Genomic DNA, 25,073 nt, shown 5'->3' with positions numbered 1-25,073 from the left:
CCTCAATAGCTTTAAAAAACTGGGCCTTAAGCACATGCCCCAAAATATTAGTTGTGTTGAAATGCCTTTTCTAGTTAGAAAGTAATGAAGCAGTTTCAAGCATTGTTGCACAGAAAGACAGTACTGGCCTTCCGTCAATTGGTGCTCTGGGCATAATGAAATTTGTTGTCAGCGTGTGTCACATTTAAAATTATAGCAGTTTTCTGTATCCCAACCTTCAGCAAGAAATATGCTTTCTCTTATTTTATTTCCCTGGCTAGTTGTCCAGGTTGCTCGTCCAGGATGCTGGCCCTCTCGAGAAAGGAGGGATTTGGAGGAGTTTGCTAAATGGAAGCAAGTAGGGCAGTTCCATTATGGACACGAGTCGGTTTTTTTCTTCTCTTTTTGGAACAGCTCAGTGAAGCAAGACACGAAACTCAATTATATAAAGTAAGAGGCCGTACATCTACAGTAGTTTGCATGTATGATATATGGACTATAATCCAAATATCAAAAGCACCTCATTAGATATTCAAGATGGATCACACACGGAAAGAGAAATACACTTTTAACCTAGTAAGGGAGCGTCATAAAGGTGGAAAGTCTATGATTCATGATCTCATATAGGTTTTCAGAGCTAATTAAATGATACTAGTTCAATTACTTAAAACTTGACTATATAAAATCATCAATTGAACAAAAGTTAATGATCGCAAGACATTTTTCTTCCCAAATGTGACCTGAACTACAAAGTGATTTATTGTTGCTCATCACAAGAAAAAATCAGAATATATCCCATTAGTCTTTCTTGCTTATTACTAGGAAATGACTCCCCGTTATATGAATAGATTTATTTGGTGATGGCAGGATTTCTGAATAATAGTGCAAGGTATTTTGGGGAAATTATATTCTAGTGAGACACTAGTGACCACTAGATGTCACTAAAATTTTGCTTGGGCTTCAGGATTCTTGAACTGATGACATTCTGTTGCTTTCACATAATCTTGTCTGAAAGTTCCTTTGATTGAATAATTAGTTGAGGCATGCATATAATAAAAAGAGCATAAAACTTTACACAGAGGCTTCTCTGCACAGAGAATGTATGCAGAGAGGACACCTTCTGTGTCCTTCATTCCAAGGCAGAATAGCTGCATGTGATTGGGAGAAAAACAAAACCAGCTCTATAGTGAGATATCTCTGAGTCCTGGAGTGTACTCTGCATTGTGTGTGTTTGTGTGGAAGGTTTTGAAGGTGAAGTGACTTGAATTTCAACAGCTTCACAGAAAACTTACATTCTGTTATTGCAGGGTTATAAGAAAATGTGCATAACCCCGCAACAATTATTAGCAGTGTGTAATCTTTAAAGGTTGGTGCCCTACTGGCCAGAAGTTTGATTGAACCGCTTTTGATGGTGACTAAATGAACTATTCAAATGCAACTTTAAAAATAGCTGCTGAGGTTAGGGCAACCTCCTTATTCACACCGCTATCTTGGAGCGTCAACGGTATTGTAGAATCAGCAAAATATAAGTGCCTAGTAGGAGTTGCAGAAGTGCCTAGATGCTTGTGAAAATCCCAGTAGGTATCTCTCTGATGCCTATCTGCATCTTTAAGTACCTAGATATCTTTAAAAATCTGATCCTAGGCTTCTAAGTCATCTAGGTGTGTTACAAAATTTTGCTATACGTAGTTCATTACTATAACTAGACCACTATGGAGGCTTAAGTGTAGATGTGAAATGTTCATGATGCAAATCTACATTTAATCAAGCATTCTTGCCTTTGTTACAAACTCAAAAATAGACCCATTGTTGTGGATAGTTTTGTTAAGCTGCAGTTTTTAAAGCATAAATGGACCTGTTTCTCAATCAAAAAGGACCCCTTTCTGATTGAAGATGTAATTTGGATTTTAGAATGAGCATTTTTGGTTTGGAAGTAGCCATTTTCTCAAGCTTGCGAATAAAGCGAAGTTTGGAGGAGGGAGGTGCATAGAACAGCAGAATTGTTTGTGCAAATGGTGTGAAATGAATAATGTGTGAATTTGGCACAACTCTGACCAAGAATGAGACCAAGGAAAAACGTGATGGTTGCAGTCTTTACAGCAGCTGGCATTCATGTGCTCATTGAGAGTTCATACCAGTAAGAATAGTTCAAACTTTGTCTTCAGACATCTAGAACTATTTGTCCTGTCCTCTTTGAGAGTGACCTTTTAGGTCCAGATTCACTATCTGTCTAATACTGCATTGTGCAAGGAAAGCACATATCATTAGCCATCATTGCTCTTCCTGAAGTGTCATATGAGGTACGCTGGCTGAGAGGAGCCAGAGAAGAAATTCAGGAAAACTACAAAATGAGTTAGCAAGTCATCGGTTTCTTCTCCTGCTTGGTGGTGGTAACAAGGAAACTGAGGCAGGTAGCTAGCTTATTTTTTATTCACCCTCTGTTTGGATTCACTCATGAGTCAATGCATCCAGCATTGTTGAGAATGGATTAACAGCTTATCTAGCATGCTGTGAATAATTAAATTGTACATATCGGGATCCAATAAAATAATAGAAAATAGGGCAGTGTTTTTATCTCCCCCACACCCCGCTTCCTCCCCTCTCCCTGCTCCCCAGAGGCTTTAAAACTTGGTGGTTTCCTTTTATATTTGCTAGCCGTTGCCTACACAGTTAGATGAAATGAAACTTGCAAGAGAAAATAACTCAAAGATGATTAACTCCAGTGATTTGTCTGAAATAATAATGCAACAATTGAGCTAGTTCTCTCTTTCCTCTCTTTGGTGCCAGTTGGGTTGAAATTTTTACCACTGCTGTAGTTGCCAATGTTTGAAATAGATGAGGATTACACAACTTCCCTTCCCTTCACTTCCCCCATCTTGTCTCTTTTGATCTAATTGATGCTAGACTTTGAAAGCCAAAGGGGCAGAGTCTAGCTGAAGTGAGTGCTCATCCTGTATCTTACCTCCACTGATCCATGAGCTGATTAAACTTTGTTCCTTGTTGTTTTTTAATTGCTTTTTCCAATGGTGAAATGAGGTTTGAACTGGTTTTCTCCTATTACTTGTAATTGTTTCTGAAAGACACTCCGTATACAATTTGTTAATGGATGGTATTTTCCTTTGAGCTTTGGATATATGTGATGGTTAGTTAGCCTGAGATTATTCAGAGCCATCTCTCAGATTTGAACACCCAGCTCCCATTAATTTTACAATTATTCAGATCTCAGCCTGAAAGCAAAGTTTCCTTGTCTTCCTGTAAATCAAGATACCATGCTTTCCTAATTCCAGATACATTTTGCACGTGTTGGAATGTGGTTTTAGCAGTGTTGGTGCCACATGACGTGACAATAGGCTGCAGCTAAAATGCTACACAATAGTTTGGAGTCTCATTAAACTAGCCTGAAAGAGAGATGGTCCACTTTAACTTTAACATGTATTGCAGGGGAAAGGTGTTGGCTGAATTGCCCATTAGATGTATTTTGACAGGTTTCAGAGTAGCAGCTGTGTTAGTCTGTATTCGCAAAAAGAAAAGGAGTACTTGTGGCACCTTAGAGACTAACAAATTTATTTGAGCATAAGCTTTCATGAGCTACAGCTCCCTGTGGATGTAAGATCCCATGTTTATCAGCATAACAGAAGTATAAATCTCTCCTATGGCAGCCTGCCGGATCCTTTTAGGAATTAGTATTCCTTTCCTTTTCCTGTGGGAAGGCACCTATCACAAGGCCTCCCTAATGGTATGAGACTGGTTTGGTGACTCTTATAGTTTCTTTATATTTAATACCATTCTTATCTTAGGCCTAGTTATCTGTCTTTGGAGAGTTTTGGGGTACACACAGCTAAATAACTACTGTATTTATCAACTCAGAGAATTTGCCACGCTGAAAAACTGATCTTTGGGCAGGTGTAAATCAGCAGAGCTCCATTTGCCCTGACACTGTAAAGCCAGGACCTAGTAATAATTGTCAAGTCTGGGGAAAAGTCTCTGTGGGAGAGTTGTTATAAATGACCGTGCAGAGGATGGAAGAGTTGAGGACTGACCCATGTGGAGCTCTACAGGGAATAGGCCTTTAGTAGACAGCAGGAGCAGTTAGGTGGCAGCAGAATTAGAGGCACCTCTGGAGGGACACAGGAGGATGGAATAACCAGGATGTCAAAGGCTACATTGAAGCCAACCGGAGAAAGAGAGAGAAGGAGCTATTATCAGCATAAAGGAGGCAGTGGTCTGCTACGTAGAAAAGAGGGGTTTCTGTGCTATGGACTGTGAGCACCAGATGAAAATTCCTCCCAGCTAAAGAGAAAGGGCTGAGTTTTACTTGAAACACTTGGTACTTATCTGATATTTAGGGTATAAAAACTTAATTACAATTGATACTTGCAAAGACTGTTGTTTTTCATTTATTTATTTTAATGTACTTTTGTATTTCATAAGAGTTTTGCATAAATCATGTTTGAACAAGGAGGCTATCTGCTGAAAAGAAAATATCTTGATTATCTTCTTTAACCTGCTATTGTTAAAAGCAGCATGTAAGATTATCATCAGGAAAAACGACTGGAGAGAGAATTATTTTTCTCAGTGATCTACTCTCTTAACTTTGTTTTGACACTGTTTCACCTGCACAGTCAGTTTCTCTGTTTTTGTGGGTCATTCACATAGCAACAAGACAGAGAGAAACATTTTTAGAATAGGAAACTGCAATTGCAAAACCACAGATATTAGAAGAGGGGACTCATTAGTTAGACAAGGAGTTTCTTTAAATAGACTTGATTCAGTTGGATGCTTTTTATGCTCATCCCCTTGATAACATTCCCAGTTGTATCTGTCATTAAGGAATTTCAGTTTGTGGCCATGTTGAATGGAAGTAGGCACAATAGAGAAGCAAGTTTGGGCACCATATTACAATTCATCCTTTATACAGGATGTGAATTAGTACCACTACAAAAGCATCATAAGAAAAATATGGACATAATAAAAATAATTAATGGGTGGTTCATTGTAGTAATCACAGAGAGACCAATTGGATAATACTTTGCACTTGTAGCACCTTTGGTCTCAGGACCTTAAAGTGCCCTACAAACATGAACGAATTATTCCTCCTAACACATCCTGGAGGTGGGGAAGTATATTATCCCCATTTTACAAATGGGGAAATGGAGTTGAGTTCTTGGTACTTCTAAATCCACATTTCAGACCTAAATAACTGGTCTGATCTTCAGGTGTCTAAATTTAAGCAGCCAAGTTTGGAAATTTCAGCCAATGTGATTTCCCTAATGGTCACAGAGCATATATATGTCAGTAGCACAGAAACCCCAGTACTCCTCTCCCAGTTGTGTTCTTAAGCCACTAGAAAACTTTTCTCCTTGGACCACATGTCCTCCCAGATCTTCATCCAGTCTCAAACCAGTCTCTAGAATTTGTGCCCACAAAAGTGTGTGTGGGCTCCATTTATTCTCTCAGTGGTAACTAATCAACATGGGACTCTGAAGTGCCTGTTTTTCTGAACTTAAGTTCTCATTTTAACCTGGTATTAATGTATTTTAGGTCATTTATTGAATGTCATATTAGATTGTGAAAGATGCTGCAATTGCATAGAATTATTGTATGTTTTATATACTACACTAAATCACGTACAATCCTTTGAGGTTAATTGGGACAAATTTTCTCTCTAACGTTACTCTGAATTTATCTTTCAGTGTCTCCTCCACATCTTTGTCTTTAAGAGTCATGAATTCTACCAGATCTGTGTTGTCCTTGTAGTTGTAAGTTGTCTCAATGATTGTCCATCCAATTAAAGCTTGAAACCCATCAGTGGTCTGCAGGCTACAGATTGACTTCTTTGTAAACAGGGAATCTGGAGATGTCTGAAGATATGTACATTGGAACTGGAAATCTTTGATTATTCATGGCTCAAGACTGAACAAGTAAATTTTCCTGCACTCACTTCTTTCCAGAAGATCAGAATTAGAGAAGCTTTGGTTGGGAACACATTGTTTCCTTCTTATTTTCTCAGAGTACCAGGTCCCATGGTTTTCTGTGAAGCAAAAGATGCCAGGAGTCTGAGGCTGGTCTTTCCCAGAAATAAGTTCTATTGGTTGCCACATTTGGTAGGACATACCAAAGCCTCCATCCAGGATATAGGCTCTGTCATCAATATCCACCTTTGGCAGAAGGTGGGTCATGTGGGAAGCATATGTGTTTTGGTGTGGGGTGTGTGTGTGTGTGTGTGTGTGTATATATATATATATATATCTATCTCTCTGCTCCTAAAAGAGTCGTGTCATATCCCAGTGTTTTCAGCACCCAGCATAAAAGTTGGTTGTGTTCCATGCACCGTCCTCCACGCTTCTTCCTCACAATTTTGTTGTAAACCTGGTCTAAATCCAAGATAATGGTTTCACCGCAATGGATGCTGAGATTTTCAAATGGAGCAGTTCAGATGTGGTACTGGAAGATTGCAGTTAAGGTTTCCAAATCATGTTTTTCATGGGAGCCTTTGTATCCAATTCTTGCTAAATATTCTTTGATGTACATACTGCCTGTAAAGGAAGTAACATTAACAAAAAGTTAATTATTTATGACAGTGTGAAGGGATTTCTTGTTGATTCCGGCTAGCACAGATGCAGTGATCTACTGAGCCCCTACTGGAATAGTACTGAATACTGAGTAGTATTGGAAAAAAACCCGATTCTTGGAGTAGAGAAATGCAGGAGTAACGTTAGGGCATAGATGTTGGGATCTGGGTTTTTGGTCCAGGACCATCTCTTGTCAAGGATGGACACAATAGAGCAATGCCCCCCTCATGTGCCCATATGTATGTAAGGGAGATTTTTGGTATCTACATTAGGTTAGTGTGATAGCAGGACTCAGTCAAAATAGGACAAAATTAGGAAACGTTAACAGGTTTTTGAAGAAGACAGCTCTCATGTCCATATTCTCATCTGAAGAAATGATGAAGGAAGCAGTGTTATCTAGTGGTCAGAGCAGGCACGTGGGAGTCAGGAATCCTGGGTTCTGTTCTTGAGTGTGTGTCTGAGATCATAAGTAAGCCACTCATTTTCTGTATGCCTCAGTTTCCTCATCTGTAAAACGAGGAAAATAATATTCCCTGCACATTGGTAAAGCACTTGGAGATTATTGGATTACAAGTGCTATGGAAGTGTCAAGTCTTGTTATAAATTCAGACCATCTGATGATTAACTAAACGTCTGATTTTTTTTTTTTTTTTTTTGAGAATCACAAATCACTAAACCCTAATCCTGTCTAGTTTGATAACAGTCATGACACTTTGGTGTTGGAATAAAGATTCTCAGAAGAGGCAGGTAAACTCCCAGAAAGACTAAAACCGTAGCCTCTGTTCTCAGCCGTGCTCTCCGTCACCTAGGTGCAGATGAAGGGGGTAGTGGGCTGTTTGATACTGGGCTGCTGTGAAATATGCCACTGGCCAGGAATCGCTAGAGCATAGCGCAATGTAGCCATGTTCTTTCTCCAAAATGGAAATGCTCACCACACAACCTCTGTGATGACAGCAGCAAGAGGTGGTATAGGAACCCATTACCTGGTTTGACAGCACCCAAGGATTCCCCTACATCAGAAAAATCCTCAGCTGGCGAGATCTGGTTCATATCTGGCCCTTTGAACCAGGCTTTCTCAACCCTATTATGCACCCCCAGCTGGCATACAAAAGAACTGGACCAGTTCCATTATGTCTTCTTGAGTCTTTTGTGAACATGAAGAAGGAGCAAGATTCAGCCTATACCAAGCAGGCAAGTTTGAACAGCCCAAATAACTGCTCACTGTCAGCATTTCTGCATAGGAATTATTCAGCTTGTTTTCCTGCCTTGCTGTGCAGCTGAGACGTCATGCATTGAAATGTTCTGACCCTTCTCAATGACTTGCTACATTCCAAGTGGGAGACACAGCAAGTGTCTGTAAGTTGCTCCATTTGAAAGTGGGTCCTGTGCACAAAATACTTTGAAGGTTTTCTTACAGCCTGTCCCCTTGATTGGAACACAAACCATTTTGAGCACTCCATGTCGCTTCAAATGTTTATTTTCTTGACAACTTGTAAACCTACCTTGAAATATTTCTGTGTACACAATGGAAGCTCTATGGTAAGCTGATGTTTAGACTGTTAGTACCATTCTGTCAACTCAAGGAATCAATCTACTGCATTGAGATAAACTCATCAAGGAGCTGCTGAGTGTTTACTGCCAGATGAAATTTCTCAGGATGAATCATAAAATGGTTTTCAGTGAAAGATTCATGCTATGCATGGTGTAGGCAACACATGCTGTCCAAAGTTAGTAGAGAGTCCCAGCATTAGCAATTAGTGAAAAGTGCAAGGTCACGCATTTAGGGATTAATAACAATAATTTTTGTTATAAACTGGGGATACATCACTTGGAAGTAATAGAGGAGGAGAAGGACCTCAGAGTATTGTTGATCACAGAATGACTATAAGCTGCCAATGTGATATGGCCATAAAAAAAGCTAATGCAGTCTTGGGATGCATCAGACAAGGTATTTCCAGTAGAAATAAGGAGTTGTTAGTACCATTATACAAGGCACTGGTGAGACCTCATCTGGAATATTGTGTGCAGTTCTGGTCTCCCATGTTTAAGATGGATGAATTCAACCTGGAACAGATACAGAGAAGGGCTACTAGGATGATCCAAGGAATGGAAAACCTGTCTTATGAATGGAGACTCAAAGAGCTTGGTTTGTTTAGCCTAACCAAAAGAAGGCTGAAGAGAGATATGATTGCTCTCTATAAATATATCAGAGGGATAAATACCACGGAGGGAGAAGAATTATTTAAGCTCAGTACCAATGTGTACACAAGAACAAATGGATGTAAACTGGCCATCAGGAAGTTTTAGACTTGAAATTAGATGAAGGTTTCTAACCATCAGAAGAGTGAAGTTCTGGAACACCCTTCCAAGGGAAGCAGTGGGGGCAAAAGACATATCTGGCTTCAAGACTAAGCTTAATAAGTTTATGGAAGGTATGATATGAAGGGGGAGCCTAATTTTGGCAATTAATTGATCTTCAACTATTAGCGGTAGATATGGCCTGTGATGGGATGTTAGATGGGGTGGGATCTGAGTTACTACTTCTTTCCTGGGTTTCTGGATGGTGAGTCTTGCCCACATGGTCAGGGTTTAGCTGATTGCCATATTTGGGGTCAGGAAGGAATTTTCCTCCAGGGCAGATTGGGAGAGGCCCTGGGGATTTTTCGCCTTCCTCTGCAGTGTGGGACGCGGGTCACTTGCTGGAGGATTCTCTGCACCTTGAAGTCTTTAAACCACAATTTGAGGACTTCAATAGCTCAGACATAGGTTAGAGGTTTGTTATAGGAGTGGGTGAGTGAGATTCTGTGGCCTGCGTTGTGCAGTAGGTTAAACTAGATGATCGTAATGATCCCTTCTGTCCTTAAAGTCTATGATTCTATGATGCAATCATAAAATCATAGAATAAACAGAGTTGGAAGGGACCTCTGGAGGTCATCTAGTCCAAACCCCTGCCCAGAGCAGGGCCAATCCCCAACTAAATCATCCCAGCCAGGGCTTTGTCAAGCCTGACCTTAAAAACTTCTAAGGAAGGGGATTCCACCACCTCCCTAGGTAATGCATTCCAGTGTTTCACCATCCTCCTAGTGAAAAAGTTTTTCCTAATATCCAACCTAAATCTTCCCCACTGCAACTTGAGATCATTACTCCTTGTCCTGTCATCTGCTATCACTGAGAATAGTCTAGATCCATCCCCTTTGGATCCACCTTTCAGGTAGTTAAAAGCAGCTATCAAATCCCCCCTCATTCTTCTCTTCTGTAGACTAAACAATCCCAGTTCCCTTAGCCTCTTCTCATAAGTCATGTGTTCCAGACCCCTAACCTTTTTTGTTGCCCTTCGCTGGACTCTCTCCAATTTCTCCACATCCTTCTTGTAGTGTGGGGCCCAAAACTGGACACAGTACTCCAGATGAGGCCTCACCAATGTCGAATAGAGGGGAACGATCACGTCCCTCAATCTGCTGGCAATGCCCCTACTTATACACCCCAAAATGCCATTGGCCTTCTTGGCAACAAGGGCACACTGTTGATTCATATCCAGCTTCTCGTCCACTGTCACCCCTCGGTCCTTCTCTGCAGAACTGCTGCCTAGCCATTTGGTCCCTAGTCTGTAGCGGTGCATTGGATTCTTCCGTCCTAAGTGCAGGACTCTGCACTTGTCCTTGTTGAACCTCATCACCTGAATCAACTCCAGCTGAAAGGAATTTTAGTGTTTGGATAGGTTTAAGTAACACCAGAATATGGCCAAGAAGAGGATCGTGAGAGCAGCTGCTGTGAAAACTCTCCAAACCTACTGGAGTGTAATTGCAGGTTGGAATGGTTTATAACATATGTTCTGCTTTCTGTAGTAGGGGCAGCTTTGACTGTCCAGTGGAGAAATAACTATCCTACTCAATCAATTTCTGGTCATTAAATACTGAAAACAGGTCACACCAATGGAAAGTAGGCCCTCTGAGTAATGTAAGACCTCTCTGCAGCTCCATAATGTAATTGAACTGCATAAACTCTTAGGAGGTGCAAGCTACAGTTATTTTGAGTTGTGGAACTATTAGAAATTTTTGGATGAAAACCAGAATATTTGAGAGACTATTTCACAGACGTATTGACCACCATTATACAGAGAAAATAATCAACAAAAGAAATTTTGAGGCCTGACTGTCAGAAGTCTAGGAACGCAGATGCACGTGTAAAAATGTATGGACACTGATGCACTATATTTGCACATTCAGTTACCATGACTGTACACGCTATCGCAGTAAATCCATTTGCAAATGATCCATCATGCATCTAACTACTATTAACCTATTGTTCCCAGACCATTTTGCAGTAAGGAAAGCACAGTCTAATAACTTCATTTTTTTTTAAGTTATTTTTGTGAATTATCTTACCTCTTTTAATATGAACTCTGTTATTGGCTAGTTTGTTTGTCTTTGCTTCCTTTATTAAGAATCTACTGCATGTGCAAAATTAAAAAAATAAAAGAATTAATCATTTTTGGGAACAGGCTGTAGAATCTGGAATATCCAAGTTTAGATGAATAGGTGTGGTGCTAAAAATGAGAGAAAAAACCAATACATATTTCTAGTATTGTTTTGCCACTTTTGAGAGATGGCATTAAACCAAGATGGCTGTGTTTTGTTTCCATTTCTATAGCATTTTTCATGCACCATTTTTCACAAACCTTGGTCCTATGGACAGCTGAGATTGCATGTTTCTCCAGGACCTTAACAGTACACAAAGAATCTGGTTTTTAAAAGGAGCTTACCTTTGAAAACAGTTGTATCCGGTTTTGCACCCGTTTTTGGGGGGGAGGGTGTTGGTTGTTTGTTTGTTTGTTTTTGGATCGGTAAATCAGGAACAGACACAGATTGCAAGGCTTCCCCTCTACAAGCTTCTTTTTCTAACTAATGCACGTCTGCCTCAGGGCTGTTCAGTACTAGATCTTAAAATCCAAGAGAGGGCAGAGTCCATCTGAAATGAGTGCACATATTTGGACTTCATTGATCCATGAGCTGATTAAACTTTGTATCTTCCTTTTAAGAGATTTGTTATTTTTTCCACTGGTTAAAATCAGAATGAACTAGATTTTCAGTCTCCCCCTTCCCCCACCCCACCCCCGAAAAAAAAAAAATTCTATACACATTCCTCTGTTGCTGGATGATGTATTTTCTCTTGAACAGCATACAATAACCATTGGCATTCGGAAAGCCAGTCTTTTCTTTCCTCTTAGGAAATTGAATATGTTGTTCAGGTGTTGCAGGTTCAATTTTCAAAGGACCAAGTACATAGAACCATTCTTCACTAACAAGTTCCCTTTTTTTTTTTTTTTGATGTTTTTAAAACTTTCATTGCACTGACTTGATGTTTTATAGATAAACAATGAATACCATGACAAATACGTCGTAAACACAATTTTATGTATATATTAGAAAAAATAAGTCATTTATTTCAATAGTAATACGTGGCACTTTCCATGGCCGAAGTGTTGTACAGACATTAATTAATTCTACCTCTGTGGAGCAGGTATGATCCCCATTTTACAGAAGGAGAAAGTGAGGCAAAAAGATCAAGTGCTTCATCCTGCAAAATGCAGGGCATGTTGGCCCTGATCCAGCAAAACACTTAAGTATGTGCTTAGCATTAAGCACATGAACAGTCCCATTGACGTCGAGTGCTTGGAGTGCTGTCCTGGATCAGGGCCATCAGCAGCACCTTGCCACGATCAAGCCCTCAGTGATTTGGCAACGGCTACACAGTGCCTTGTTGGCAAAGCAGGAATTAGAACTCGGGAAAACCTGGCTCCAAACTTCCAGACCATGCTCTTTGTCAAAGGTCCCAAATCTGCCTAGCACACTGAGACCTGCCCAAGTGTGCAGCAGAGCCAGGGATAGACTCTGGTTCTTGCAAGATCTTGCAACCCCAAAGATACTACATGGGGTTACAATATCTGTTACATCTCTCCCCTAGAGAGGTTATACAATCCCAGCCAAGCCCACAATTCTACATAAACTTAATACAATAAAGTATTTCAAGGATATTGCAAGAAATGTCCATGCCTGCCCATTTTATAGCTGAATGAAAATTAGGCATAAAGAGGTGAAGAGTCATATTTTCAAAGGTGGCATCTAATTTTCATTGCCTCCATTTTAGATACCATGGGCCTGATTTTTCAGGAGCTCCTGTTGCCTTCTTTGGGGTTGTAGGTACTCAAAGACTTAGAAAATAAGACCCTTGGCATTAAAAGTTGGGCACCTGAAATTACAGGGCATTTTTGAAAATGTGACCCGATGTAAATTGCCCACCATTTCTGATAAGGAAATGGAATTCAGAACTTACAACTAGTTTTCAGTGTCATTGAATCACGTCCTACTCCCTGGTGTGTTCTGACTAAGTCATAACCTCTCCTGGGTGTTATTGTGGACTGCTGAAGAAAGACATCTGCTCAGCTATCAATTACAGTCTGTTCAAGGACGTGAATTATTTGTAAAAATATATTAAGGAGGAGATGGAGAATTATACTGAAAATATTAGAGGACTTTTGTGATGCAGCCTCACTTTTAATTCTGCACTAGGATTTGTCACCTACTTTAAAAAAAAAAAAGGAATACAAGAAATAAAACAAGATCCAGAGGAACAAAAAATAATAGAAATATATGGCAATTTCCGTATTAAGAGATTAAAAGGACTAGGAGGATTTGGTTTGAAAAGGGGAAGATGATTAAGAAAAGACATGATACTGGTATATTAAAATTAGTTAATGGTATAGTTAAGTTTATTGTGAATTTATTTGCTCAAGTTGGCAGTCAGTTTAACATATTTTAATGTTAACTTTATGGGGGGTTTTACCTTGAGATTGTAAAAGCTCTATCTAGCATAGTTGTGTAGAATTAGATAATATCAACTGTGACAAACTCACAGTATCCTGCACAAAGCCTTATGGAATTAAGATAAATTTTACTGAGTGAAGTTAAATTTTACTGAATTAGCATTAACACCTGTGGGGTACATTGTATTAAAATGTGACTGTGTATGTGGTGATGTGGCATTGTGTATACCTTCTCTGATAGGGAGGGAGTTGTTACCTGCACAGATTAGGGCACCCCACCTTTTCCCAGTCCGTAGGGCTTCAGGCAAGAAGCACCTACCCTTACCCAATTTGTAGGGCTCAGGGTATAACTAACCTGGCCAATTTAAGTACCCACACCCTTTCCCAATAAATAGGGCTCCGGGTGTATACTACTTCTGCAGGTGTGCAGGATCTTTTACCAGTGAAAGAACCTTACACAGTAATATCCTTATCCTCTATTTATTAGCAATCACCAAAACCAGAATGCACACGTTACACATACAGTGCTCACAACTCTGCCTCTGCCACTGACCATGTGTGTGACCTTGGGCAAATCACATCACTACTCTGTGCCTCCATTTCCCATTCCACCATTTCTTTGCCTCTGTCTATCTAGATTGTAAATTCTCTAAGGTTGGGACGGTCCCTCACAGGGTATATGTACAGTGCCTACCATAATGGGTGTGGTCTCAATTAGGGCCGGTGCATGTTTGTGTCTCTGATATAAAGTCACTGACTTCATGAGTGTAGACAGGCAGAAATCATGTAAGCCATGTGTCTTTCATTTTAAATTTCCTAGAGCAATTGTCCTTTCTTGTGACAGGCTGGATTGCTCTGTGCAACTGCTCTCACCTCACTAGTGATCATACTGAAATGAGAGCAAGCCCTGGTATACTAGATAGTGTGTGTGTGTAACCAGTCTGTATTCCAAACCTGGATTGCAAAAAATATAGGCCCTGAATCTGATCTCACTCATTTATTTTTATTCCCACAGCAGCAGGATTTCATTCAGCATTCATGGGATCAGCTAGCAAGATTCACACGTTAATTCTGTCTATCTGCAAACTTCCCTGGGGATCAGGGGCGGCAGGTTTGTATAATTTTTGGTGGTGCCCAGAACAGGTCCAAGTCCACACACACACACACACACACACACACACACACACACACACACACACACCCCCCTCTACCTGCCTAAGGCTCTGGGAGGGAGTTTGGGTATTGGGTGCAGGCTCTGGGCTGGGGCAAGGGTTTGAGGTGCAGGAGAGGGTTTGGGGTGCAGGCTCTGGGAGAGAGTTTGGGGTGTGGGAGGGGTGCGGGCTCTAGGAGGGGGTTTGGGGTGCAGGCTCTGGGAGAGTTTGGGTGCAGGCTCTGGGCTAGGACAGGGGGTTGGAGTGCGGGAGGGGGTGCGGGGTGTGGGGCTGAGCCGGGGATGAGGAGTTTGGGATGCAGCAGCAGGCTGCGCAGGGCTGGGGGTGGGGAGACAGAGAGGAGGACTCCCCCCAGCCATCTCCCCTCCAGCAGCGGAGAGAGACCCGGCCCTGAACATTGGTGGAACCGGGCCCTCTGGGCCCTGAATTTGCTGGAGGCCAGGTACCATGGGCCCATACAACTCGCCGCCCCTGCTGGGGATATCTGTATCTTCTCGTAATTAGAATGAATGGTAAGAAATAGTTCATCACTGCTAACATTCATGAAAAACTTGCAAAGTATGAGTCTCTTCCATGCAGCTAAACTGTTCGTTTTTTGTACGGTTGCATTGCATCTGAGATTGGAGCTGATTTTTATACACTTCCATTGGACATGCTTAGTTTAAGTTTCAAACATTTTAGCTTAAAAACACATAAACTTGCTACTTTTACTTAGAAAAGTATGGCTGCTGCCTTACAACACATTTTGCTTGGTTTATTTTTAAAACTTCCCCATTATGAATAGCAGAAGTAGGTGCAAGCAGTGGAATGCTGCAGCCACAAAAAAAGTCGTTTCTGTACGCCATTGAATGTATCTAACAGATCAAGTTAAGAATAGGACACCTAGGCAATCCCCTGTAAACTAGCAAGTGTCAGGCTTTCCCTTCTGGCTCTCGCCAAAGTTCCCTGAAAATATTTGCATTGGAAACTCCTGCTCTTAAAGATGCAAACCCCTTTTCACCATATAGCAGAACTGAGTGTTTCACTCTCTGGCAGAGCCATTTAGGGAAAGAGGGTAGTGCCTTCTTTTGTGTTATACCTTATTATTAATAATAATAATTTTGTTTATTTGTATTATCATAGGTCCTAGGACCCGTAGTCATGGCCTAGGACCCCCTTGTGCTAGGTGCGGTACAAACACAGAGCAAAAGGCTCACAATCTAAATAAGTTTAAACCTTCAGCATTACACGCTGAATCGAGAGCAAGCACAGAACAGGCATCCCCAGGGTAAATTTTCCTTATGCAGTGTTCCAAAGTGCCCCCACAAACCTGCCCTCCAGGGACAATCAGAGTAGTTCTGTCTCGAGGGACTTCCAGTCCTTGGCCCCCCTGCTCAGTATCCACAAGCCCCCATGACTGTGATGGTGGTGTTTATATGGATGACACCTGCCCAGACTGAGATGGAGAGCTACCAATTCATTCCACTAAAGTCACTGATCTGCAGACAGGCTGGGCAACTTTTGAACTGGTAGTGTATGGTGAGGAGTTCTTGTGTCCCTATATCAATCCCTGGAGGCACCTCATTCAGTGAAGGTGGGGTTCTATTCCCAGCCAGTCTCTGAGGGTACATCTACACAGCCAGCAGCAGACCATGACAGCGAGCCTCTAAGTCCAACTCGACAGGCTCAGGCTCACACTACAGCATTAACAGCTGTAAGAGATTGTGCTTTTATGTTGCGCCTTGGGCTGAAGCTCAGGCTCTGAAGCCTAGGGATGGGGGTGGACTTCAGGTTCGGAGCTCCAGCCCAAGCCGCAATCTCTACACAGCTATTTTCAGCACTGTAGCATGAGCCCTGGGCTCAGTGGCTCACTGCTGTGGATGCTTTAGACAACGTACTCTGGATTATCTGAGCCCATGTGGCTGCTCTGCCTTTAAGATTCCAACAGCTGAGATACCATTAAGAAAAGACCAAATAGTTGACATGTGAGAATGTGGGTTTGCTGAATGACCCATGCTTGGCCCAGTGATCTCATCAGCTCCTCTCTGAGTATGTTGAGCAATAAGTCCAGAACAGTGAGCATCAAAACAGTTGACAGAGAAGTGTTTAGCTGTGTAACAGGCCACAGGTTGCAGGGAGAGTGACTGAGGGAAGAGTCAACTGAGGGTACGTCTGCGTGGCAGTCCTGGCCTGTGATTACAGCTCATGTAGACATGAGCTAGCTTGAGTTCTGGAAGCATGGCATACCATGGCTTCACTGCTGGATTTAAGCTTAGGCATATTTGCCTGAGCTGCCATCACATCTTGTGGACGTGGATATACCCTAAGAGACCGGTCCTTTTGGTTCCCTCTACTAAAGCTGTTTTTGCAGCGTTATGACAAACTGGAAATATCTGTATGACCGTATAGAAATCTTATGTCTGACTTGGTTTTCTCATTCAGGTTTATACTGCTGCCTGACCAATTGCACAGAGTTAAATCAAAACAGCCTGTAAAAGGGGGTTGTTAAAACAATGACACAGATAAGACAGTCTCTGAGGTTCCCACTTAAAGGAGTTAAGACAACAAGGGCTTAGCCATCAGTTGGGGAAAGAAGCTGGAACCATCCAGCTTAAGATGTTTTTCTCTTCCCAGGGCTAAGGCTGAGTTCAAAAGACCCTCAGCTGTTAAAAAGCTGCCCTGGGAGAAAGGGAGGGAGGGTGAATATGGTCAGCTCAGCTGGTAGGGATGCAGAGTCAGCAGTGAGGCTGACAGACAGACTGTCCTGAGAGCCAGGATCTGCAGCCAGCTAGCTGTAACGTGGTACCCAGAAAGAATAGGGGACACCAAGGCTTAGTGATGTCTACCTCAGGGCTGAAAGGGAGTGCCAAGCATAGGTAAAACAATATGCGTGTAGGTCTCTCTGTTATTTTTTAAATCTACTCTCAGCTCTGTGTACTGTTTGGACAAATAAACATACTTTGATTTAGAGAACTGGCTTCTGTGTCACTGCATAGTATTACTGACCACTAGCTCCAAAGGAGAACTCTGGCAGGGTCAATCCCACGGGGAGCTGCTCGGTATCATGGTATACCAGGGAGGTATAACCCAGAGAGCCAGTCAGAAAGTGGTTGGATTGCACTGCAGACTCCCGCCCCAAGGAGGAGTGGAGGCACGGGCCTGTCACCTGGAAGGGGTGCACTCGGGAGAGTCTCAGAAGGAGCAGCCTACCTAGGTACTGTGACAAGAGGAGGGTCTGGAACTGCACAACAGCCCCTTCTGGGCTGTCATTCCAGCCCAGGTGTGGGGATCCACATTAGCTGATGGACTGGCTAACCACAAATTTCCCCTCTGCACTGGCTTGTGTAGAGCTGGCCTGGAGTTCTGGCCCATTCTGTCCCCTCCAGAGTACCATGCCTACTCCTAAGCAGCCTTTCCCACCCACCCCTCATACACATGGAAGTGCAGAGGTTCCAGCAAGCTAGGTGCATGCTGTGGTGTCAATACTGCTGGGTGAATTCACCGTAAGTGTATGTAACTTCCCAGGTGCCCCTTGGCCAGCTGAGATGACCAGGTGGGCTCTGCCAGCACATAGTCACCAGGTGTCAGTATTTCTGTGAGTAACATGTTGTCTGCATGCATTATTTTGGTCGCTTGTAAAGCTGGGATATTTGGCCTTGTAGTTTCCTCCAGCACTTCTGGACTGAGCATCAGGCCTGTCTGTCAAACTGCTCCATCTAGTTTGGGGCGCTGTGTCTGTGTTGCCTGTATTTTCCCCATTCTTTGGAAACCCTAAAATTTCCTATGTGTTGTTCAAAACACAGCTCCAACATGTCCGTAATAATGTACATATGGGCTTGAGGAGAGGAGCATTCCGCAGCCTTTCAGGTAGCCCTCAGGCCCAGGTGTAGTGTATCCATTCTCTATGTGGCTGTCAAGGTTCCTTCCCCACTCTGAATGCTAGGGTACAGATGTGGGGACCTGCATGAAAACCCCCTAAGCTTATTTTTACCCGCTTAGGTTAAGACTTCCCCAAGGTACAAACTATTTTACCCTTTGCCCTTGGACTTCCGCTGCCACCACCAAACATCTAACCGGTATTATTATTATTAGGAAAGAGCCCGTTTGGAAACGTCTTTCCCCCCAAAATCCTCCCTTACCTTTACACCCCCTTTCCTGGGGAAGGCTTGATAAAAATCCTCACCAATTTGCATAGGTGATCACAGACCCAAACCCTTGGATCTTAAGAACAATGAAAAAAGCATTCAGTTTCTTAAAAGAAGAATTTTAATAGAAGAAAAAGTGAAAAAGAATCACCTCTGTAAAATCAGCATGGTAAATACCTTACAGGGTAATCAGATTCAAAACACAGAGAATCCCTGTAGGCAAAACCTTAAGTTACAAAAAGACACAAAAACAGGAATATCCATTCCATTCAGCACAGCTTATTTTCTCAGCCATTTAAACAAACAGAACCTAACGCAGCTCTAGCTAGATTACTTACTAAGTTCTAAGACTCCATTCCTCTTCTGTCCCCGGCAAAAGCATCACACAGACAGACCCCGACCCTTTGTTTCTCTCCCCCTCCAGCTTTGAAAGTATCTTGTCTCCTCATTGGTCATTGTGGTCAGGTGCCAGCGAGGTTATCTTTAGCTTCTTAACCCTTTACAGGTGAAAGGGTTTTTCCTCGGGCCAGGAGGGATTTTAAAGGTGTTTACCCTTCCCTTTATATTTATGACAGTGGCTTATAGAGAAAGGATGGCCTACTGACTAGGATGCTATTCGGAGACTGAAGAGACCTGACTTCAAATCCCTGCTGTGCCACAGCCCCTCTGTGTGACCTTGGACAGGTCACGTAGGCCCAGATCCTCAAAGGTATTTAGATTCCTAATTTCTATTGAAATCCTGACTACCACTGAGAATCTAGGCTTTAGTCTCTCTCTCTCTCTCCCCACCTCAGTTCCTCATCTGTAAAATGGGGATAATAGCCCTTTCCTAGCTATAGGGTGCTTGTAATAATAGAATAGAATCATAGAATATCAGGGCTGCAATGCATATGATTTCTACTCATCATATTATTGCATATTAATGACTTTTATTCTCCTTCAGGAAGAACTTGGTCATTTCTTTTTAATCAATCTACCAACTGGTCCTACACTCATCACTGAGACTTGGAAGGGGTTGTTATTCCCCTGCCAAAAACAACTAAGCATTCATAAAGACTTCTGTTTGTCATGATTATTTGTATGTTCAGAAATATTTTATGAAGACCAGCCTTGTACAATAAAATATCTCTAAGGCTCATTTTGTTGTGTGATGTGCGTGGGTGTAACCATTGTATGCACTGGTTAATAACAGGGGCTGTTGTCTTACAAAATCTTAGTCATATACATAGTTGATACATGAGTTAATGGGGTTGCTTCCATATGTGAGGGGCACAGAAAGTGACCTGTGTTCTGTTGTTCTTATTGATCAACAGCCCAGATTCCTTTTCAGGTGAAAAGTCATTTAATATTCTGGTTGTTGATGATGAATTATTAAAAAGAAGCTTTTGCATTAAAATCAAGCTTAGTATCAGTTTACTATCAGATAGGGGCTCTATCAGGAAATTGTATCCTTTCCTTCAAGGGGCATTGACTCACTCAGCTAATAGGTATTTTGCCATCCATCAGTGGTGCCATTTGAAAGATATGATTAAAATGCTGAGCAGTCACAAAAAATGGGCTCACATGAGTTAAATGTGGTTTAAGAAACAGAAATGCAAAGTGTTCCATGTAGACAGAATAACTTCCCTCTGCACCATCTGCTGTGATATTCAAGTGCCCCCAGACTCTCACATGGTGAATCCAGTCAGCCTTGCTGTGCGGTGTTTATTTATAACAGCTCATGCCTTCCCTCTTCCTGCCACAAGAGGAAATGAAATTCTAAAGCAAGAACATACAGAGAAATACCATAGAAATGGGCTCAGTACAGTGTGTCCAGATTTTCAAATGAAATTCTTGCAGGGTCTAGCTGGCAACATGGGTGTCCCATCACACATCATAATATAAGAGACATCAACTCGAGCTATCTTAAGTATGTATTTCACCCTCATTACCATCATATCTTTAATGTATTTATCCTTACTGAATGGGGGAGGCAACCTAGTGAGAGAGGATGTGGAAAAAGCTAATGTACTCAATGCTTTTTTTGCCTCTGTCTTCACAAACAAGGTCAGCTCCCAGACTGCTGCACTGGGCAGCACAGCATGGGGAGGAGGTGACCAGCCCTCTGTGGAGAAAGAAGTGGTTCAGGACTATTTAGAAAAGCTGGATGAGCACAAGTCCATGGGGCCGGATGTGCTGCATCTGAGGGTGCTAAAGGAGTTGGCGGATGTGATTGCAGAGCCATTGGCCATTATCTTTGAAAACTCATGGCGATTAGGGGAGGTTCTGGATGACTGGAAAAAGGCTAACGTCATGCCCATCTTTAAAAAAGGGAAGAAGGAGGATCTGGGGAACTACAGGCCAGTCAGCCTCACCTCAGTCCCTGGAAAAATCTTCACTTTGCCATTCTGCATATGGAAAGGGCAGCTCCATGGGATTAAAGAAGCAGGGAAGGGGCAGAAACTTGCCTCCAGCCCCCAACCCCAACCTCACCCTATGCACCAGCCCGTGCAGTGGAGCCCAACAGAGTGGAAAGTACTCTGCTACTGGCATAAGCCTGGAAGACGTAATTTACCAGCTGAAGCCAGGGGAGAAGCAGGGAAGAAATTGTAGCTCCAGGAGTCACAATTTCTTTGCTGGGGTAGCACTGCTACATGCCACCCCTTGTTCTATGCTAGGCAGAAAGTGACAGCCTAGTCCTTCATTTTCTTCAATAATTGAATGCTGGGAAAGAGATTCTCTTTGTTGCTGTATGTAATTATATTCTGGCCAATAAATTAAAACATAGACAATCTGCTGCTGTTAACTGGGATGAGTTTATGATCTAGCATTACTCTGAATTTGTCTTTCAGTGTTTTTTCCACCTCCTCATCTGTAAGTGTTGTGGATTCCATCAGATCCATGTTCTCCTTGTAATTGTATTTTACCTTGGTGAGTTTCCACCCAACTAAAGCCCAAAGGCCATCAGTGGTCTGGAGGCTACAGATGGACTTTGTTACAAACAGGGAATCTGGAGACGTCTGGAGATACACACTCTGGGGCCTGAAATCTTCTATCTCTCGTGGCTCAAGGGTAAACAGGTAAAGTTTCCTACATGCATTTTTTCCCAGATTACTGGAATTAGAGAAGCTTTGGTTGGGATTATATTGCTTCCTTTTGATTTTCTCAAAGTACCAGATCCCATCGTCTTCCATGAAGCGAAAGATGCCGGGAACCTGGGGCTGGTCTTTCCCAGAAATCAGTTCCATTGGCTGCCACATTTGATAGACCATTCCAAAGCCGCCATCCACTATATAGGCTTTCCCATCCAGGACCACTTTTAGCAGAAGGTGATTAATATGATCATTATATGCATTTTCTTCTGGGCTGTAAACTTTTGCTCCTATAATGGTGGTGTCATATCCCAGCGTTTTCAGAACCCAAGATAAAAGATGGTTGTTTTCCATACACCAGCCACCGCGTTTCTTCCTCACTATTTTGTCATAAACTGGTTCTAAGTCTAACTCGATGGTTTCACCGCAGTGGATGCTGAGGTTTTCAAAAGGAACAGCCCTGATGTGGTGCTGGAATATTGCAGTCAAGGTCTCGAAATCCAGGTTTTTGTAGGAGCCATTATAAGAAATTCGGGTGAAATATTCCGTGATGTTCATGCTACCTGTACGGTGAGTAAAAGAACAATAGTATGTGTCTGAAATGCTTGGATGAGTGTCACCATCCGTCATAGGAGCAGAACCTCGTTATACCCTGTTTAAAATGAGTAAACCCCTTGCAGAAGAGAAAGAGATGAGTTTGCTTGTTTTACCATTGTGCCTAGTGGCTCCAGGTGTGCTAGGCACTCTACATACATGTTTTAAGAGGTACTTCCTGTCCGGAAGAGCTTACAATCTAAATAGACCAGTCAGACAAAGGAAGTGGTATTGTTCCCATTTTTCAGGTGGGGTATTGAGTCAGGGAGACAACTGTGGCCCAGATTATCAAAGATATTTAGGTGCCTACCTCAGGGAGAGTTAGAGGATCTGTGTTTAAAGGATGTACTCAAAGTCATAGTGGGAGCCAGAAACCACACCCAGCACTCCTAAACCCCAATCCAGTTCTTTAACTGCAGGGCCAGTCTTCTAGGCACGGCTTGGTTAAATAATTCCTGTGTTATTCATGCTGGTTGGCAGAGGGCACCCATCCCACTGTCTTCTGCTCTTAGTGCTGACAGGAGCTAGAAGCAGATTAGCACTCCTGGTGCTGTGGGCTTTCAGTGAGTCTGGCGTCTCCATTCTCCTCTCCTTAGCAGGAGTGAATGGGAGGGGCTCGTTTTCTGCCTCTTACTCACCACCATTCCTGGTGGCTTAGCTCCCCAGCTTTGTGCCTTACTGGTCTAAGTGAGGTGTTCAGAGCAGGAAGAAGACACTCACTTTCCAAAAGAAGGAAATCAATGACCGTGACAGAGCATCATATCCACAACAGGCTCTTCCCCTCCCACAACATAATGTGAGATACAACAGGGAAGATAGGTTGCCCTTATTCTCCCTACTCACTGTTCCTTCCCACAATCTTCAGAGGCAACTAGCAGGCCCTGTGCCTGGAAGTCAATTGTCAAGGATGGTCAAGTAGATCTACAACCCCTTTACCTGACAGCAGCAGGACCTGACCCTCTCCATCTACACCGTTGTTCCTGCCACACTGCCTTTTAGAAACTCTCGGGCCTGAGAGGGAGCCCAAAATGCACTGGGATTAGGGAATGCACCACCCATCAATTCAACACACTCTGGGGACTCCCAGATTTCAGTATACAAAGGGCAGTGTGGCCAGCAATGAGACCAGGTTCTCCTTCCCATTGCTGGGGGAATGAAAGACGAGCCAGCCAGCAGCAGCTGAAGATCAAATCAAGGTGCGCAGGCTAGCTGGCTGTTCCCAGAATGTAATGTCCTGGGTGGGCAGAGATCACTACTCAAGATCACAGCTCACAGTAAGCAATGCAGGAGGGAAGCCAGGACCTGGCGGAGAAAATCCAGGGGATAGGTGGCTCTTTGGGAAGGAAGCAGGGATTTTGATATGGACGAATAGGCTGACAGTTATACCCAGAGGACCAAAGAGTTAAAACCACCAAACATCAGCCTACTCTGAGGATCAGATTCAGAATGACTGCAGAGCGCACATGATTGATCCGAGAGGCCTCAAACATTCTCAGGTACCTTTTGTGCCTTAAGAAAAAGGTGTCCTAAGCCCATGGGATAAAAGTCCCATTGCTCTGCTCTCTAGGTAGCACTTCCTCCTTGGTTTACATGATTTGTGTATTTTAAACTTACTACACTAAGGATATAAGAAGTATTCAATCTGGATAAAGTTATCAGTGTGCAGTACTGAAAAACCCACAAAAACCCCATCATATGAAAGAAATGGGGAAAATACCCCAAATATAAAACAATATTGCTCCCAATTAGGACAATATGCAGGCAGGGTCAGAAATGTCCCCAACTAGTGCTGTTCAGAATGTATAGAAATGTAAATTGTAGCTATCCCAGTATCATCAACCCCAAAAGTTCAAATGTCGGGCCCCCAAAAAGCACACAGTTGGCTTAAAAATCATGAGACTTTAAAAAATAATAAATTTGGGTTCTTTTTCTTTATGTTCTGGTACTGGTGCATTTAGAGGTCACATTTTCAAGTTTTTCACAGCAACCATGAGGGATAGAAAAAATATTAAAAAAAAAAATGAGATCTGAGATTGTCAAGTAATAACCTGATTCCAGCTTTGAAAGTTTTAAGAAAACCATCAAATATCACAAGAGTTGTCAACCCTGCTATCCAACTTCAATTCCTTTTGTTTCTTTTTGGGTAGCAATAAAGACAGTATTTTAAATGATTTTTTCCACTTCAAGGGAAATCTTACTGTGTTGTTGCTGCTCTAATTTTAAATGTATTGAAAGTATGTTGGCTTTGAAAACAAAGTAAGATTTATTATTGCTTACAATTATCAGAAGCAGGCATAACATCAGAAGTGTCTGAATCTGTCCGTCTGTCATGGTTATTTCTGGGTCACCTTTCACACTGGCATCTGAACCAAGCCAGATGATGTGAATGTGTATTCTGGCTGAGTCTGATAATTGAGAGAATAAGCCAGTAAGTCTGTTACACTGACACAAGAGACGTCAAATCTGAAATCGGTTCAACATTCCCTCTCAGTTCTTATGCAGTGTAGCCATTTCCTGCAATGTTTGTTCATACGCCAGATTTGAATGCACGTTTCTGACCAAATCAGCCACAAAGATTCTAGGTTTAAAAAGTGTCTTACCTGTAAAAACAGTTCAACCACAAGTGTATCAGTTTTCACTCTCGCTTCCTTAGGCAGTAAACCGTCTGGCCTGGTTTTCAGTCCTTTATGCAGTGAAGTTGGGAATACACAACAGTTCTCCAGCTTCTCTTGAGAGAA

At 42.3% G+C, this 25,073-nt stretch overlaps 1 protein-coding gene, 1 long non-coding RNA gene and 1 pseudogene across 4 annotated transcripts; 1 reads left to right on the top strand and 2 right to left on the bottom strand.

Annotated features, from left to right (window-relative positions):
• The first annotated feature begins 204 nt into the window (after positions 1-204).
• Positions 205-19,687, top strand: LOC144273013 (uncharacterized). 2 transcript variants are annotated; one of them, XR_013347711.1, is made up of 6 exons: positions 205-429; positions 5,673-5,738; positions 5,826-5,900; positions 5,990-6,149; positions 14,390-14,485; positions 19,614-19,687. It is a non-coding gene; the product is annotated as an uncharacterized LOC144273013 (long non-coding RNA). The 2 variants fall into 2 exon arrangements; XR_013347710.1 differs by lacking the exons at positions 205-429; positions 5,673-5,738 and having other exon boundaries at positions 5,782-5,900.
• Positions 2,646-25,056, bottom strand: LOC144273012 (arylamine N-acetyltransferase, pineal gland isozyme NAT-10-like; annotated as a pseudogene). Its single transcript, XR_013347709.1, has 4 exons — positions 24,936-25,056; positions 24,613-24,740; positions 6,233-6,515; positions 2,646-6,192 (listed from the first exon to the last, which is right to left on the bottom strand). The product of XR_013347709.1 is annotated as an arylamine N-acetyltransferase, pineal gland isozyme NAT-10-like (transcript).
• On the bottom strand, positions 18,774-25,073 carry NAT1 (N-acetyltransferase 1). Its single transcript, XM_077831444.1, has 2 exons — positions 24,936-25,073; positions 18,774-22,304 (listed from the first exon to the last, which is right to left on the bottom strand). The coding sequence occupies exon 2, from the start codon at positions 22,297-22,299 to the stop codon at positions 21,427-21,429; it is 873 nt and encodes a 290-aa protein (XP_077687570.1). The 5' UTR covers positions 22,300-22,304; positions 24,936-25,073; the 3' UTR covers positions 18,774-21,426.

Source organism: Eretmochelys imbricata, chromosome 12, assembly GCF_965152235.1.
Source record: "Eretmochelys imbricata isolate rEreImb1 chromosome 12, rEreImb1.hap1, whole genome shotgun sequence".
NCBI lineage: Eukaryota > Metazoa > Chordata > Testudines > Cheloniidae > Eretmochelys > Eretmochelys imbricata.
The sequence above is the reverse complement of the archived record's forward strand: the minus strand, read 5'-3'. Positions and strand labels throughout refer to the sequence as shown.

Coding starts and splice junctions, on each gene's coding strand:
- NAT1 (XM_077831444.1), bottom strand. CDS start 22,299: ATGAACATCACGGAATATTTCACCCGAATTTCTTATAATGGCTCCTAC.